We start from the raw sequence: 17,815 nt of genomic DNA, 5'->3' as shown, positions 1-17,815 counted from the left end.
GGGGGATGCACAGCTATTAAACCTTAGCCTATTCTATAGATAGAAGACAATCCAATTTCAGGATATTATCAGAAGCACTGAGATCTGGATAAATAAAATATAAAAACATAAGGGAGTTCAGCCAACAAAAGTGAAAGGAGGTGGGAGAGAGCAGTGTATATATTTTGAAATCTCTAGATGAGTAAGGAAACATATTTAGTATAAAGTAATTTTCTTGTAGTATTTAGTCTTTCATGTAATCTGAATAAGTTGCTTAAAATATTATTTCTGGGTCAAATATTTGCAAGAAGGAACCAAGACAGAGAAGGAAAGGACATAGCAGATACTTGAATGAAGGTAGGAAAGAATGGAGAAATTTCAGGGGTGGGGGAAGAGCGGGGTTTAGAAAAGAAAAAGAAAAAGAACCATGCACTTTTGGTTTAGTGTCAGGATGTGCTTTGTACCAGTTACAGTGTCCTTTTGAATTTCCCCAGAGGAGAAAAAGGAAAAGAAAAAGAGGGAGTGCCCCCCCCTTGCTCTTACCTTTTCTAATTCCAAAAGATGAAACCTTAAGACTTGTATCGCTTGTATCATCTGAAAGAAAACAGGGAGCAGAGGAATTGTCATATAAGGGAGAGAAGGAGGCAAGTCAAGGAGTGGGGGATTGTCAGGGCATGCTCTCATTATCCAGGATTTTAGCTCTTTGGACACACTTGAGCAATTTTGTTCATCAACTTTAACCTAAAGCACTTGATTTTTTTTTTTTAAAAAAACATCAAATCACACATAAATACACATACACACTTAAAGAAAAACAGCGATAAGTGGTTTGCCAAGATGTCATCCCCTGTGGTTTTTTTAAAGTCTGCAAAGCAACCAAGTGCTAAACATCCACTCACCACTCCATCCATTTTTAAAAAAAGAAAAAACAAAGAAGGCAAGGTGAAATGGCTTCAAATGGATGATCTGCCTTCACCTCTTTTTTTCAAGTGGATTTTCATTAGTTTTAATATTAAAATTGGACAACATAGCAAAAGAAACAGACTCAGCAGCTTCAAACTCTTTTCTGAAGCCACAATTTCCTTCTCTTTTGCTTCTCAGGGCTTAAACCCAGCTTTGCAACAAATTAGGAGCTCAAGTATCTGTTGTCCTCCCCTTTCTATGTCAAGAATTTTAGTTCCTTGAAGCTGCTGGGTAAGAAAAATTTCTTTTTCTTTCAGATTCTTGGCACCTCTACAAGCATTTTTCCACGTCCCTCTTTGTATTAATTATTTTATTTTAACAAGGCCAAGCACGTGGGGTCTCCCAGAGCATAAGAGGTCAAAATAAAAACAGACAGAACCTTACCAAATTATCCAATTCTGGATTTGAAGAAAAAAGTGGTTTTTCTGCCCGAACCTACATGGGAGGGGGAGGGGGAAGAGTGAGTAGGAATCAGTGTGTATTTCAGCTACCTTAAAAACTCCTTATTTGTTGGGCCTGTGCCCCCACCACACCTCACAGTCTAGTTGTAACAGATTCAAAACATGAATTAGTTGCAAGTTCTTTTCAATGCCAAAGAGACATTTGAAAACTTAGGCCACTCGGGGCCACCATCATTCTTCCAGTCCCACACAAGCTTCCTTCTCACCCAGTTCACAATTTCAACGGAGGGCTGAGAAATGGGCCTAACAGCCCTCAAATGTATCCCCCCTTCTCAACATCCCCTTTTAACAATGCCCCCCCCCCACCTTCTGTGAGTTAAGGGAATCCTAGAAGGTCTCCCAGCAGACCTTTCTTGCAGCCAGAAGGGAAGAGGAAAATGGGGATAATAGAGAGGTGCTGAAGCAGAAGGGAAAGGCACCCAGACCCAGATTGCCCGGAACATTTTCCCTCAGCCTCTCCAAAGCTCCCTCAGAGCAAGCGTTGCCCTCCCCTTTCCCCAAGGCCTCCTCGCGCGGGCCTTCTGCAGGGGTTCCTTCTGAAGGGAAGGGGGGGTGTCTTTGGCTTGAGGTGTCGCGCGCTCATGGTGGGGGCTGGGTGTGCGGGGAAGGGGCGGGGAAAAGCGGGGAGGGAAAGATTTTCGACCTGTTTGGCGAAGACGGCGATGTCCTCGTTGAAGGAGTCGGAGGAGCAGACGTCTCCGCCGGCCACTCCGGGCTCTCGGGGAGTGCAGGTGGCGAGCTCGCACTTTTCAAAGACCAGAGCTAACAGAGGGAACAACGGGTGCCTGCCGGACGACGACATACAAAGAGAAAAGGAAGGGAGAACGACATTAAGAGGGGGGGGGAAACGACCGGGAGGGGTGGAAAGATCTAATCAACAAGTTTCTTCAAAAATAAAAGAAACACAACCTATTTCCACGCGCAAGCTTCAAGTCCCTCAACCTTCCGAAAAACTAAAGGAAGAAACAACACTGAGGCAAACATAAAAAGTAACGCAACACATGCTCCCCACAATAATCCTGGGCCAGAACCGAACTCCACAAACCCATGTGCGCCCAGCAAACAGTTACTCAGCCCCAGGTTGCGCTGTGAAAAGTGTCGAAACCTAGCAAAGAAACTCGCAGAGCCTTCGTCCCGAAGACACGACAGTACCAAACGCGGGAAGGCTTGGTTTTTACCCAAAGTCTGGAGCCGTTTCTTAGTTTGATGAGAAGTAACAAGAGCCGCGCTATCTGGGAAGGAAAGGAGAGGGGAAAGAAGGGGATCCCGGGGCGGTGGAGGCTGAAGAAATGCGTCCAGATTAAATATCGACTGCCCCGCCATAAAGGAGAAGACGACTGAATAAATTCCTCCCCATTGTCCGGCCAGATACTGCCTGGGGATCAGTGCGTTAAACCAGTAAATCCTTTTCCTAAACCTTTCCTTCTAGTGTTAGTTGTGTCGCAAGGGCTGTTATTGCAAGCTTTAAAGAAGGAAAGAAATACGTCACCTAAATAAAACTTTGCTGAGGAGAATGCATTTCCCTCAGTCTTCACATACCGCCACCCCGGCTTTGTTTTCAAGAACTAACCCACATTTTACTTTGATTAATTCTGCGTTTACAGAGCAACGTTTAAATAAATAAACAGCACAATCTCAGCTGATTTCAGTTGAATTTGCATGTGTGTAAATGAGTCTGGGGAAACCAGGCTTTATTTTCATTTCTAAGAACAGGGAAGAAAATATTTTAAAAAGCTCTTAAGTAACTGTCTTAAAAATTGGGGTGTCCGAAGAACAGAGCAGCTTAGCCATACCGCTAATCTGAACGCATTTTCAGCGTGTCAAAATAACACGCCCCCGTCAATCCCTGCATCCTCCGTGAGATTTCTTACCTGAACTTTCCCATATATTCGTGTCGCTTTTAACTTTATCGACTAAAATGTGTTTATTACCTACAGAAATGCAGAAAGGGATCTATCGTGATCTATAGTGATAAATTACACGCGTCCTCTAGATTTCAGGAAGAAAACCCGAGGAGGATTTTAGGAAGGGGAGATTGTTTAAAAAGCAGAGTACAGTTCTCTCCCAAAATCTTGCGCCTACCGCACTCCTTCTACAGGCCGGCTATTCCTCTACCTGCCCTCTTTCCTGAAAGAGACGACCTCCCCAGCCCTTTGCATACACACACACACACACACACACACACACACACACACACACACACCACATATGCTGCAAAGAAAGGGCCACAGCGCCTGGCTTGCCTTGCTTTGTACCTACCCATAGATTGCATCCTTGTCCCGCTTCAAGGCGTCATTGACAGCCGATCCCATGCTGGCGGGCATGACATTGGGATGCGGGGCATGGGCTCCATAATGCTGGCTGGCATGAAGTGGCGGCCCGTGGTTCAAATGGTGTACTGGGGGGATCGGCCTGGGAGCGTGAGGGTCTCCATACATGGAAGCAGGTACCCCTACTCCGTCCATCCCGCCGTAATGAGGCAGCTCATCGTACTGTTAAAAAGAAAATGGGCCAGAAAAGGAAGGGAATAGAACCAGAAGAAGAGAGAGGAAAGCGAGAAAGAAAGAGGGTGAAAAGGGGAGAAATAAACAAAAACAAAACAAAACAAAAACAACAGAAGTCAGAAGAGAGTAAAGCACCCAGGCAAGTCAGACAAAACAGCAAAACTACAAACCAGGACCAGCCACAACAGAGAGGAAAGCGATACAAACTGAAATTAAAATAAAAAGTGCAGTCGACAGAGCTGGAGGGGGGGGAACAAGGGAAGAAGGGGGCAAGGAATGTGTGTGTATGTGAGCCTGTGGTGGGGAAAGCTCTATCGAGGGCAAAATACGGGAAGGGGAAGTGTGAAAGGGAAGAAGGAGGAAACCGTCTACAAATGAGAGGAGACGGGGCCACAGATAAACGAACACCCCACCGGTAACTAGATTAATGCTACGGAATAGGAAGGGTTAGCAAGGCTGAGAAGGGAGAGAAGAGCGCGAGAGAAAGGGAGCAAATAATCTGAAAGTTACCAGAAACATTATTTAGTCGCAATTCCCCCTCGTCCTTGTCAAAATCAGAGATAAACCAAGCAGCAACTGTAGCTGTATTTCCCAGGCAGCGGCAGCAACAGCCACAGCAGCAGAAGCGGCGGCGGCGGCGGCAGCAGCAGCAGCAGGCAAACCTTCCCCCCTGTAAACCGCGCGCCACTGAGCAGTTAGAGAGGAGCAGGGAAATCGCGCTGTTGGGGGAAAAGCTACAGAGGAAAGAAGCGTGGAACAATTGCACACACACGCACGCACACACACACACACACACACAGAGGGAGACAGACAGACAGACACACACACATACACAGACAGAGAGAGAGAGAGGGAGAGAGAGAGAGAGGGAAAGAAAGAGAGACATAGAGGCACAGGCACACACAAAACCAGTGAATAATTTTTGCTGCTATTTGTTTTGTTTCTCTAAATAGTGGCCGCCATGAGCAGCAGCGACGGGGAAAGAGCAAATCCGACAGGCCCCTCTTAAGAAAGGATTTATACGTAAGGTAAGTGTTGGAGATTTAAACCTACCCTTTGCGCCATCAGTCTGCGCTCCAATAAACTCCGGGACGTGTCCTATATTTAATATCCCAGTCCAGTAACAACACCAACAAAGTGACTGAAGAAGAAGGAAAGGAAGAAAAAAAAAATTCCCTTTTTCCCTTGTTTGTCAGACCCACTTATAGAGTTCTCCAATGCGCGTAAATATTCATAAAGACAATCGTTATAACAATAAAAAGTAGGGAAAAATAAACCACGTAGAGTTTGTCTGTTTCCCCAGCGAGCTCTTCTTTATTTCCCTTTTCTGTGTCTTTCCTTTTTTTCTTCTTTTACGTAAAAAAAAATATGATGGTATTTAAAAAATAAAAAAATAAACATAAAAGTCACCAAGCACCACACTGAAGGTTACGATCGGCCCGTCAGCAACCCACATGTAACCAAACTGTCGTGTTTCATGGCTTTTTGCCACTCCAGCTGTCAATCAAAGCCATGGAATGTCAAGGTAGTGAATGAATGATGGCTGATGATGATGATGATGAAGAAGAAGAAGAGGAAGAAGAAGAAGAAGAAAAAGAAGAAGAAGAAAAGGGGAATCTTTTAACCTCGGATTCTTCTCTCAGTAAGTCCGCGTTTGGGGTTTTGCTTGTAGGAAAGCTATAGGTTCTTTAAAAAAAAAAGCTACCGGGAGGGGGAGGGTGGGGTAGGATGCGAAGAAAAATGGAATAGTTTGCAAAACGTGGACTTCTTCCGTTCTTTTTGTGTGCGTGCTTGGGTGAGTGTGTGTGTGCGCGCGCGTTGTTCCCCCCCCCCTCCCGGTAGGTATTTTGTCTTCCCTCTTCACCTCTCCCTCCGAGATGAGTGAGTGTCAGTAAGTGTTGGCAGGTTGGCTGCTGGCTGGCTTATAGAAGAGGCTCAGTTTTGCGGCGCTGATCGGCGGGAGAATGAAATGACGGAACCCGGAAGTAGTGGTGGCCATAGCCAGTCCTACAAGAGAGACACACATACAAGGGAGAGGGGAGAGGGAGAAGAGAGAGAGAGAGAGAGAGCGGGAGAAAACGGGCGAGCCAGCTCTCGCTTACAGTCTGCGCTACGCAGAGTATGCAATCAGGGCTGTTTCCACGCCAGCCGGGCTGGTGAGGCGGGGGCGCGATGCAGCGCGTTCAGAAATCTCCACCAAGCCGGGGTCGCCTTTCCGGAGAGGCACGGAAAAAGTGGAAGATACAGAGGGAGTCTCGGGAGGTGGAAGAAGAAAACGGAGGAGGAGGAGGAGGAAGAGAAGAAGCAGGAGAGGGAGCAAAAAAGAGACAGAAAGGCGCGGGGGGAACTACTGGGTGCGTGCGTGCGTGGGAACTACAAACAGCCCGAAGGAGGAGGAGGAGGGGGGGAAAGTATCCTTAGAAGCCTAGATCTGTTGCTTTTTTTTTTCTTGTTTTAATGGAGAGATTTTACCCTTCGATATCCTCCTTTGCCTGGGCAGGCTGCTTAGCCATCGCTTCGCCTGGTTGTACGTTGCTCTCTTCTTCGGAGGGGAACTCTCAGTCCTGCGAGGGTCCAGCGGCCAGGAGACGAGCCGAAGAAACTCGGGCGCTGGCGATTGTTTGGAAAGAAGGCGCGGGCAAACTTGTTCCGCCAGCGGAAACTCCTAGCCTGCCTTAAACAAAGTCCGCCATCCTTGTCAGTAGAGTGCATTCAACACTGCGCCGCATGTTTCCTTCTCTGTGTGAAACTCGCTACCTTTCGCGGTTGCTGTTACTCAGAATAATTTTCCTGGAGGGGGAGCGCTCGGTTCTCTGTGCTCGGTTCCCTCAACGCTGCTGTACCAGACGAGGGTCTACGCAGAGGAATGTGGGAGAGAGGGAAGGAAAGGAAGAGGCATCCTTTTAGGCTGGGCTTTGGAGCTGCTTGGGCGTTATAAAGCGAGGAGAACACCCCCCCCCTTCTCTCTCTTATTCCAGATTGTGTGTGTGTGTGTGTATTATTGCACTTTTTATAATTGAGACTAATACCTCCTTCGGGTGCCTTCCTGAGCAGGCTTTGCTTGTTCTTTTGTAGAATCTGTATTCTTTAACTGGGGAGGTTGTTATTATTATTTTATTATTATTATTATTATTATTCTCTGTTCAAAATAACGTCAAGTCTCAGCTATTGTTGTATTATGCTGCAGAACTAGTGCGACGGTGCCCTCTGGTTCCTACGACCAAGTGAACTTTTGAAAACACACCCAGCAGACTTTCGCGGCCCGTCTCACTTTTCTCTCTCTCTCTCTCTCTCTCTCTCCCACAAGCACTCACAAGCGCTACCTACCACGTTAATTTTGGTGAGGAGTGTGCGTGTGTGCGCGCGCGCGCACGAGTGTGTGCAACCTCCACCAATCGCTTTGCTGGAACCGAAACATGCCTTACCTCAGAGCAGTCAATTACCAAAGCTACCCGAGATCATCAATCATGGGGGAATGCTTCAAGTTAAGGGGGAGGAGCAATGGTCAAACTATTGATTGCTGCAGTTTTGTACTCTCCCTCCCTCCCTCCCTCTCTCTCTCTCTCTCTCTCTCTCTCTCTCTCTCTCTCTCTCTCTCTCTCTCTCACACACACACACACACACACACACACACACACATATTCTCTCTCTCTCTCTCTCCCCCCACACACATAAAATCTAAACCAGGCTATGCTGGTAATGGTGGGATTTATCAATGATTACTTGTGAATTTTACGGCCTCGTACGGCGGCAGCCATGCATTTTAGAGTGGATTCCGTCGAGAAAAAGAGAGTGGGAAAGGGACAGGACGGGACAGAGGCAGTTCTCCGGGGGCAGGTCCCGGGGAGAAAGAAAGAAAGAAAGTTGGGGAGGAAAAGCGAAATCCGCCAAAGGCACGGGGAGGGAGGAACGCAGCCAATCTTTTCTGGGCTAGGGAACTAGCTCCCGAGGTCAACGGAGCTCTCCAAAATGATGAATGATTGAGTACCTGCGATGATGATAGTGATTACCGGAGCAATTAAACAGTTTGATTAAATGAGCCATCATAACAATGCTGTCTGCGGGATATCAGCCCTCGCTTATAAAGAAATATAGAGCACAGGGAGAGAGAGAAAGAGAGAGAGGTTTGAGGAACGCCACCAGGCAACGGCTTCGCTTCCCGGGAGCGCTTAGCCTGGCAAGCCTGGCAGCTTGAGCTCAGTCCCCGAACCGGCAGGCGAAAGAGCTGGAAAAACGAACCGGCGAGACTTTTTAAAGCTTGACTTGCGCGCTCGTTTGAAGCTCCAAGGAGCCACCTTGGGAGGGGGTGGGGGTGTCTGCTTTTACTTGTTCTACCCCTTCTCTGCCCCCCCGCCGCTTTTCTTTTCTCCTAGAAGACTTCTCCCAAGATTCAAGCGATTCTTAGGAGCAGCCGCTAGCTACCCTCTGTGGCTGGTTCGCCCGGCTCTTGCGCAGAAAGGTGAGTAAAACCTCCCCTCAGCACGTCGCTTTCTTTCAAGCTGCGTTTAAATCGGTTCCTTTACAAAACGGACTTATTCGGGGGCGAAGGGGATGGGTGGGTAGTCCTACCGTATTTTCTTCTCTGTCGTAGAAATCGGTAACGCGCTTCAAGACATTCTTGGTAATGAATACTTGGCTAATCCTTTGGGTGCCCGGAGACCTATAGAGCAGTAGGTTATGCAAATCCTTTCCTACTTTTGCAGCTGAACCTTTCTAAGAGGTTGCTTTAAAAGAGATCTACTTTGTCAGGAATGGACTTTCTGAGCTCCCCCCCCCAACCTTCTTCCAAAAATGTCACTTTCCTAAATTCTTTGGGAATCGCATTGTTGCAATATTGTCAATCCAATTCCTCATTATAGAACACGACGGGTTTTTTTAAAATCTGTTTTCTATAAAAAAAAAAAAAAAACCATACCCGACCAGGACTGTATTTGTCGGTTTAGATCGATTTAGCTAAAAGTGGGAACGGTTTTGCCACCAGTTCCCCCGCCACACACACTTTTTTTTTTAATGCAGCTCCATGAGTAACTTTCCTGTACTAAGGCTGGATGTATTGGGTAGAGTAAATGAATGTTATTGCAAAAAGATCTCCATATACCACTTAAACTTGTATACCACAAATCTTTAAAAACATCTAAAATGTGAATGGGAAGAGATACTTGCAGGCTCCAGTAATGCTTCTTTCATTTCTGTTGTCCCCTGCCTAATTGAATCATTCCTGCTATATTTCAGTTCTTTTTAAAATGCCTGGATATATTTTTTGGGTTTCCTAGGAGATTTGAAGTTACCCTGAAAAATGTTAAAACAAAGAGGCAACAAACAAAAAGATTACAAAGTATTTCATTATTTCTTGTGACAAATCTAAAACAACAAAATGATTTCTTTCATACTTTTTTGTGAAAAATCTAAAAAAAACATATTCCTGTCATATGTCTATTTAAAAACTTTCAGGTAGGTATCTGAGAGCATTAATTGCCTTAATTTAGAACAAGATGTTAATTTTGTGTGTGTGTGTGTGTGTATAACACACACACACACACATTCACATGTAATTGGTTTTGGAATTCTGAATCTAACTTAAAAAGGAAGAAAATAGTTACATTTGCAGGAGGTTGTGCCAGGATGGATATAATATTTGTGTTGAAGCTGTGAATTCTTACTGCATTTTCAAGCAAGTTTCTTCAGAAATCAGGCCCGCAATTTTCAGTGGGACTTTCTCCTGGAACTGCAGCTATAATGACTTTTAAAATAACTGATCTTGTTGGAAAATGCCCAATTTTTAAAAAAAATTCCAAGTAATGTCAGTCATCATTATCATCAAATCAGGAATCCTGTGTAGAAATGTATCTCTGTCAAACAGTTCTTCCTCCAACCCAAAATCCAGTTTGCTCTTTTTCTTTCTTTCTTTCTTTCTTTCTTTCTTTCTTTCTTTCTTTCTTTCTTTCTTTCTTTCTTTCTTTCTTTCTTTCTTTCTTTCTTTCTTTCGGCTGGAAATGGTTTTAACAGGCGGTAAAATTTCATCTTGTGGTGTCAAATTGGGGTCAGTTTGGGGTGAGGGTTCTCAGTGTCCGGGAAGGAGCTGTCCAGCTGTGTTAGGATTCATTAAGGGCAAAAGATCTGTTTCAAGAAAAACAATACAGACACAATCAGGAGGCTAAAGATCCTCTCCAATTTGCTTTTTGCAAGTATGCTAGAGCAAATATATAGATATACCGAGACCCAGCATCTCTTCAAACTTCCCAACCAGCTTCTTCTTTCTTAGGAGAAAATCAAAATGTATTTTGAACAAGCAGACATTGCAGAGGATGATAGCATCTTGACCATTTGGATGTCTTTTTATTATTTTTAAAATATGCTCTCTTTTGCAAAGGTGACTCATCCAACAGGTAACACGGTTGATTCTGAAAGTATATATGTATTTTTATTTCAAATTTGCTCCTTTGAAGTGCTCTGTAAATAGAAGGGGGTTTGGACGAAGTAGGCTGAGGTGAGATGTTACTAAAAATCCAATACTGTTTTTTTTTTACTGCTATGGATAGATGCTGTCTGAAACCATCAATGTAGGATTTCTAACCATGTAAAAGTATATGCAACTGATCAGATTCATTAAATTTGTGTGGCTTACATCCTCTTAGCTGTTTTTATATCTCTTAGCAGATCACCACCTCACTAGAAGGACAAATAATTTTACCGTAATCTTGTTTGTAACTTTATTCAGTGTTTGTTTGCCAGAATGAAGAAATTTTCCCCCTTTTGCTTTTGGATTAAGCAAATAACATTTGAAAGAAATGCTCTCGTTTTTCCTAGGAATTATGGCTATTTTTCAATAATTTACTTTGAAGTGTGACTAAAAATAAAGCCACAAGAAACAAGTCAGATCAAAGGCAGGGATTGTTTAAAAGTTTAGGCACCTCCTAGTTTTTTTCTGAATTTGGAAGGATGTTCAATATTTTATTTTTCTTTCTCTCCAAATTCTAAACACTGATCCAAGAACCTAAGTTGATAACTAGGGATGCCTAGGAATGTCATGGACAAAATTTGGTCCACCTATATTCAATTTTTTTGCCTTTAGCTGAAATTCCCATATTTTTGTTTCTAGACTAGACTGGGCTATTGAATTGGGCTTGATGATTTCCCTGAGATTTCTGGAAAGAAGAAATTAAATTCTGTAATTGGTTTCTCTCCCCTCCCCCCTCCTCAGTACCCTGCACTGCAGACAATCAAAGATTATTCTGCTCTGGCAAAGAAGTATAGAACAAAATATTTAACTTAATTTATGGAGATATTAATATATTTTATAGTGACTCAGTTCTCTACCTTTTGAAATGCTACAGGTAGGAAACACTTCTTTTTTTCTTCCCCTTTCCTTCCTTTCCTTTCATTTTTTCACCTTGTGACTTATTTTCCCCAAATCCTTTCCTTCCACAAAAGTCAAGCCTTACTCATCAGGTGAACTCTTACTGACCTCTCTTCCAGGGCTCTGGAGCTCTTTGAAAGCTGGTTTAGGAGGGCCCTCGTTAAATTACTTCTTGGACCCTTTCTTTCCCTTTCCTTTTTCTTCCTTCACTTCCTTTTCTGTTTCAAAATCAACACGAACTCCAGTTTCTTTATTCACTTACAACCCTCTATTATACTTCCCAAACACTTCTAGGAATTAACATGGCACTTGTGGAGTGGGCTGCCTTCCTCCTCCTCCTCCTTCCTTTTACTTCTTTATCTCTCCTGTTTATTCTGTAAAGATTCCCCTGAACTGGAGGAGCATTTCAATAAACAGCCCTCTAGCGCTATCTGGCGGGACTCCAGACATTTCAAGTAAACTTTCAGCTTCTCCCAGCCCCTCAAGGCGGCCGCTTTCCCCCTTCTTCTTTGTACTGGTAAATGGCTACACAACTGGAAGTCGTTTTCGAAGGTGCTGATGCTCCGCTTGGTTCCAAACCAAGAGTTCACTAACCGCAGAATGTCAGAAGATTAGAAACAGCTTTCGCGGCTTTCTTTTCTCTCCCTCCCCTGCCCTCCCCTCTCGAATACTGTCCGTTATATCATCATCGTGGTCATCTTCATCTTCATCTTCTTCTTCTTCATCATCATCATCATCATCATCATCATCATCATCATCATCATCATCTTCTTATGCGGCTTGATTTCGAACGTTCCAAAATCCATGGTAGGACTTTTTTTTCCCCCTGACGCCCAAAATGCACTCATCAAATCCCGTCCCTGTTACCCGTTTAATTCCTAGATAGCGCCGGACCTTGTGGAATAAGGTGCCCCCCCTCACCCCCCAGTCGTCTCCCTTTTCTCCCCGCTTTGCTTAAATGCAACCTTCTCCTCGGGTTGTGGGCAAGGGGACAGCCGGTCCTTTTGTATTCTAGATTTGGAGGAAGGCAAGGATCCCAGCACAATTTCGTTTTCCCGAAGTCCGGTCCTTGGAGCGGAAAGGAAGAAGAGAGCTATTCCTTAAAATGCGAAAGGGGCCCAGGACAAGACCATCTCGGCAGAAGGGCTGCTTGATTCATTTTTTTTTTTTTTTAAAAAGCGGTTCGGTGTCAGGGGAAACTTAAGATTTCTTTGAACCCAAGGACATCCTAACGCTCCTATTCTGCCCCCGAAAGGACTGGAATATGAAGTTGCCTTCTCCCTTGGGTCTAATGGATCTCAGCTAGCTTTGCTTACTTAATTGCCAGGAAAGTCTGTTCCAATTCAATGGGCTTCCCTTCGGAGAAGACCCGCCTAGGCTTGCGCGTAAAAGGTGTTGTGGATCGTGCCAGAAAGAACCGGATTCCATCTCCTAGGGACTCTTTTGGCACCCCTGCCCCCAAGGCCCATCCGCCGATAGGAAATCCGATTTATGCGGACGAAATGCCTCAACTGGGCCGGCCAATTTCAGTTCGGGGAAAGGCAAGTTGTCTCCGAAAAGACCCGGGCAGTTTCTGGAGAAAAAGAAAGAGAGAGAAAAAAAGAGAGAGAAAGAGAGAGAGAGAGAGAAATATACACTTTCTGGCTAGCCCTGTCCAGCGCTTTCTCTCTCCAGCACTCGGGTCGCCTGACTGCACTTTTCATTTTCTTTTTAATGAATCTCCCCCCTCGGTGCCCTGCACGGAGAAAGTAATCCTGGTGATTTTGTGCTACTTGAAAAAAGGGCCTTTTGGTGACGGCCCTGCCGAGGCTAAGCTCTACCGTAATTAATTGAAAACAGTTATTAGGCCGTCATTGGCAATAGCGTAAATAATTACGATAGGTTTTTACTTAAAACTGACCGGTCACGGGGTGGGGGCGGGGGGAGAGAGGAATCGATTGGAGGTATAAAAAATGATGGCTCAAAACATCAATGCCGATTATTTGAAATATTGTTGTCGAATCTTTTTTTTTTATTGCTCCCATCGGTTTAAGCGTCTGAAAAGTGCAGTGTTCCAACATATATTTATGTTGTCAATACTGTCAAAACTGTCACGTTTATAACAGGTGAGGTTGTAATAAATTTCGGAGTTCCTCATTTACATAAAATTCGCCTACTTTTCTTCGAACTGCCTGCCACAACTTTGCCTTCTTATCCAGGAGAAAAACTGAGAAACCCTGGCAAAGTCCTCGAAGGATGCCGTGCTTTTTTTATCCCAGCAGAAGTAGAAAGTTAAGCCAAACGTTTTCCTAAGTCCCGCTTTCTTTCCCGGTTTGCCCGAAGGAAACCCTCGCCTCGCCTCGCCTCACCTCCCTGGTGGGAATCTAGGACCGTTGGACGTCGCTTTCGAGCCCAACCGCTTTGGGCCTCTAAGCCGACCTAGTCCCGCTGCAAGGAGCCTTAAACCGCCGCCTGCAGCACAAAGGGGGCTGCGTCAGACCAAGCGCCCCGTGCCTGATTCGGCTACCCGAATGCTCTGAATTGCGCAGGGAGATCCGAATCGCGTTCCAAAACGGCCGAGCCGGCAAGCAGCGCCTTCGGATGTCTCTGAGGTCGACGGTTCCGCCGTGCAAAACTAAAGCGTCCAGGGCGCAGCGACCCAGCGTGCCACCGAGTCGCGGATACCTACGGAGACTCGGAGAGGCTCCCTTGGCTCCGCGCAAACCGTCTCTAAACGCCCGCAGGCTTTCTGGGAGGATGTGCGTGCCTCAGGCCGCCAAGCTGCCCCAGGCTGACTTTGAGGCTGAGCGCTTTCCATGCCGACCTATGCGGAAAAGCGGCGAGTCTTCCGCCTAAAGAGAGAAGGGAGAGGAGAGGAGAGGCGGACGCGTAGGGAGGCATTTTTCGATGAGTTCTTGGGGACTTTGGATCGCGTTTCTTCGCAGACTTAGCCCCACAACATTTCCCCAGATCAAAATGCCTGAAAGTCCGAAGCTATACTTAAGACCACCTGTCTTAAGTATTCCCAGATGATCTATGTATAATCCGATGTTTTGTTCCTTCCTTTCAGGAATTCGCAAAAAAGAAGCTGTGTGGATTTTAATTTATTCCACTGACTGACTTCCTTCCTTCCTTCCTTCCTTCCTTCCTTCCTTCCTTCCTTGAAGGAAATGAAGCAGGTGTTTGAGAATAGGGAAGGGGAAAGATTCGGGTTTCAGGGGGCAATTGGTCGACTTTGGTCTGTCTCCCCACTTTTCCACAGATGGTTTTCTCTCTACTCAGTGGCAATCCAAAACCTCCCCAGAAATTTGAAATCGAGAACTGGGCCAAATGAAGCCGCGGGAAAAGAGCTGTTAGGGCTTGCTTTATGGGTGTCCTCCCCATCCCACCCCACCTTTGTGTGTGTGTGTGTGTGTGTGTGTGTGTTTTGTTTTGTTGGCGAGAGAGAAAAAAATTATCCATCCTTGGGAAGTGGGACGGTGATAGTCACAAAATCCCTCTCCCCCCCACACCTTTTAAAACTTTATGGCATGCTGAATGGGGGAACGGGAAGACTGGAGAACAGTTCTCCTGTGAAAATAAACTAAACAGGAACAGAGGCGACAGGCCGAATGAATCAAACGAAGGGCAGTGAAAAAAAGGAGCCGCTCCAAATTTTATCCCAGGTTCAGTCCTGGTTTTGGAGACGAGAGGAAACCCGGTTTCAACTCTCCCTCATCCCCTCCCCTAAAAACATGAAGCATTTAACAATTATCCCATAATCGGCTGGCAGGTTGGCCACAAATGGCGCCATTAAACATCAAAGACATGCTTGGGACTTTATCTTTTAGCCATAAGAGGATTAATTTCTGTAATTAGAGTGGGGAAAAAATATGTACATAAATAAGTATCGCTCTCCCCATCTTTTCCTCTTGATCTTACGGATTATTATCGGCGGTGGTGGGGCGATTCTTCAAACTTCGCTCTTTATTTGATAAAACGAGGAAAGAGGGCTTGGGGATACCGGGTCTCCCATTCCCGGTCCGAAAGCCCGCCCGAAGGACCGGACTTCTTTCCCGAGCATCCAACAGCGATGCGGACAGATGCCAGAGTAAGGCTGCGCTCTTCCCGTGGACGGGAGGGAGAGGTTAATTTGGGAGGGTCAGCTGTGTTTGCCTTTGTTGCTCTCTCCCGGGCTCAAGACAGAGCCTCATCCTCCGTCTTCTCGTACAATCCGCCTGACCTTCGTTCTAACCTGTATGAATACCTCGTTTACCTAATGACTTTGTGTCAGGCAGGCAGCGGGTCGCTTTCCTTTTTAACCTTTCCCATTGCTGCAGTAAGCATCCTGGGCGATAATGAATGGCTCTTGGAATAATCGATGCCCATTTTATGAGCCCTGACAAACTCAAGAGATGGACACCTCGTTTCAGGAACGTGGCCTCGCCTTCACCAAGTGGCTTTCTCACGCCCGATAACAAACGTTTTTCCCAGAGAGCAGCTCAACCCGTCCCTAAACTCCACTCCGCGGAGGTTATTCTCAGGTAGGGTTTTAAAAAAAATCAGGATAATGCTCACGATGGTGCAAATCACACAAAAATCACCTGGAGCTTCGATAGCATCGTTGTGGACTCCATCTTGACTTTTTTTTGACTCCCTCCCTGCTGACAATCCTATGGTTAGTGAACTTTCCTTGAGTCCAGCCTGACCATCCAGCAGGTGATTTCATGTGCTCATTGTTTGCTTGATGCAAACAATTCAATGCAAAATCTAAAATTAGTTTGCCAGTTTCCTTCAATCCAGATTTTCTTCCCAAGCTGCAACCCTAGCATTTCCTCTGGGTCTCCCATCCAAATACTAAGCAGATGTAACCATGCCTAGTGCACCTAAGCAATTTGCGGGACAAGGATAGGAGATAACCAAGTGGCCTGTTTTGTTGGTTCAAATGAACAAATGAATCAAGCTAAATGTCCAGGATACAGAAGGCTCTAAAAGTAAAGGCTTGGGTGACAGAGATTTGTAACAGTATTAAGTAACGTTAAGTAATAAATGGATATTAATGAATATTAGTGATTATGAGTATCAGTATTAATTGCGGTGTTTTCCCCAGACAGATATTTCTCAAACAGGATTTTACCAAATTCCAAGTTCTTGCCTGCCTCCTTTTCTTTCTGAACAAACAAACAAACAAAACAGTAATCCATTTGAGCCAGATCTATCTTTCCAAACACACTCCATCCCTTTTCTTAGTTACATAGTAATTAAAATACAAATCCCACCCTTACCACCACCACCCTGGCCACCTCCATCCTTCCCAGAAAGCAAGGGTGATATTCTGCATCATCATTCCAAGGGCTTCTGATCACAGGATTGGGTTGTCAAATAAATAGGATCAGGGGCAAGAAGGGATGCTGTGGGTTGTGATGACACTGGAAGGGGAAAACAATTCTGTCTCTTTCTTAAGCAGGTAAGTTCTTCGTTTTGACCATTTAGCTTTCATTTTGTCTGTTAACTCACCTCCAGTTCAGGCAGGATAAAGAAACTTGAACCTATAACTATGGCAAACAGAAAAGGGAGGGGAATCCCCCACCCCCAAACACATCCACTCTTGCAAACAAGCCAGCAGCTCTTGTGAATGCCTGGAATTCTTCAGATTTGCTGTTATCTGCTGGTGTTAAGTCAGAACTGAGAATATTGCAACCCTGTTACCCCTATAGAATAATTAATACAGTTTCAAACTGTTTTTGTTTTATTTTAAAACACACCTATAACCATATGTTTCATTTTCTTTCAGTTACATTAATCGTTGCTTTCTTTTCTTTTTAAGATGCTTATGCCTTAAAGTTTCAACCTGATATTTTCCTTGACGCTGATCCTTACAGAAAAGTGGGTACTGCAGATGGGGTTGGGAAGGTTACAAGATCTTGTGATAGTTTTACAAAAGTATTCCTAAGAAAGTTTAGATCAAGTTTAGACTTAGTTTAAAACAAAGGTAGGGAACTGCTAAAGGCAGGAACAATACATATCCTTGAATCAATTCACAGGCTAATTGAATTCTTTCTCTCCCCCTCTCATCCCTCCCACCCCCGTCCCATCTCTCCCTCTCTCTCTTTTATGGGCTACAATACCATCAGCAACCATGAAGCAGATTTGATAAAGGACCAGAAAAAGAAATAAAATTGATAAAATTTAATTTGTTGTGGTTCCTCTTTCACTGCAGCAGAAAGACAGAATGACTTACAGCATTGTCTGCATCAAGTACCAAAAATTTCACTAGATTTGGGAATTTTGCTCATTGACATGAGGGAGGCCTTGCTTCCACTTACATTTATATATTAGTGGCTCAGAATGCGGGAGTTATTTACAATTAATGATAATTAGTTGAGTGGCACTTTCATAAGAGCGAACTGTTAATTTCTTCATGTGCAATGTAACTCACAGCAAATTTACTCAATCATAACAGTTTGTAGAAACTGAGAATAGGCAATCTTTTGTCCTACATGTCCCATGATTCACTTTTATCTGGAATACTAGCCAAGACAAATTTTTCTGAGAAACATGAAAAGGGATGTCATATACACATGGAGTTTGAG

At 44.8% G+C, this 17,815-nt stretch overlaps 1 protein-coding gene and 2 long non-coding RNA genes across 14 annotated transcripts in view; 1 reads left to right on the top strand and 2 right to left on the bottom strand.

Moving 5' to 3' along the window:
• Positions 1–6,777, bottom strand: part of MEIS2 (Meis homeobox 2) — a 230,196-nt gene extending 223,419 nt beyond the window's left edge. For 3 of the 11 annotated variants that reach the window (XM_087921839.1, XM_087921843.1, XM_087921846.1), the window contains exons 1-5: positions 4,418–4,596; positions 3,663–3,895; positions 2,047–2,188; positions 1,327–1,377; positions 523–573 (exon numbers count right to left, since the gene is read on the bottom strand). In XM_087921839.1, the coding sequence (XP_087777965.1) occupies positions 523–573; positions 1,327–1,377; positions 2,047–2,188; positions 3,663–3,895; positions 4,418–4,426 (486 nt within the window). In that variant the 5' untranslated portion in view covers positions 4,427–4,596. Of the gene's footprint in view, positions 1–522; positions 574–1,326; positions 1,378–2,046; positions 2,189–3,662; positions 3,896–4,417; positions 4,597–4,960 lie in introns of those variants that run through there. The other 8 variants (XM_087921840.1, XM_087921838.1, XM_087921841.1 and 5 more) reach the window with 7 other exon arrangements.
• Positions 5,464–17,415, top strand: LOC148128220 (uncharacterized). Of its 2 annotated transcripts, XR_015741054.1 has the most exons (3): positions 5,464–5,549; positions 8,281–8,366; positions 11,109–17,415. It is a non-coding gene; the product is annotated as an uncharacterized LOC148128220 (long non-coding RNA). The 2 variants fall into 2 exon arrangements; XR_015741053.1 differs by having other exon boundaries at positions 8,281–17,415.
• Positions 9,695–11,498, bottom strand: LOC148128221 (uncharacterized). Its single transcript, XR_015741063.1, has 2 exons — positions 11,373–11,498; positions 9,695–10,024 (listed from the first exon to the last, which is right to left on the bottom strand). It is a non-coding gene; the product is annotated as an uncharacterized LOC148128221 (long non-coding RNA).
• Positions 17,416–17,815: the final 400 nt, after the last annotated feature.

The sequence above is a fragment of the Pseudonaja textilis genome, chromosome 1 (genome assembly GCF_049901715.1).
Source record: "Pseudonaja textilis isolate UNSWEBS1 chromosome 1, rPseTex1.2, whole genome shotgun sequence".
In the NCBI taxonomy this organism is placed as follows: domain Eukaryota; kingdom Metazoa; phylum Chordata; class Lepidosauria; order Squamata; family Elapidae; genus Pseudonaja; species Pseudonaja textilis.
The sequence above is the reverse complement of the archived record's forward strand: the minus strand, read 5'-3'. Positions and strand labels throughout refer to the sequence as shown.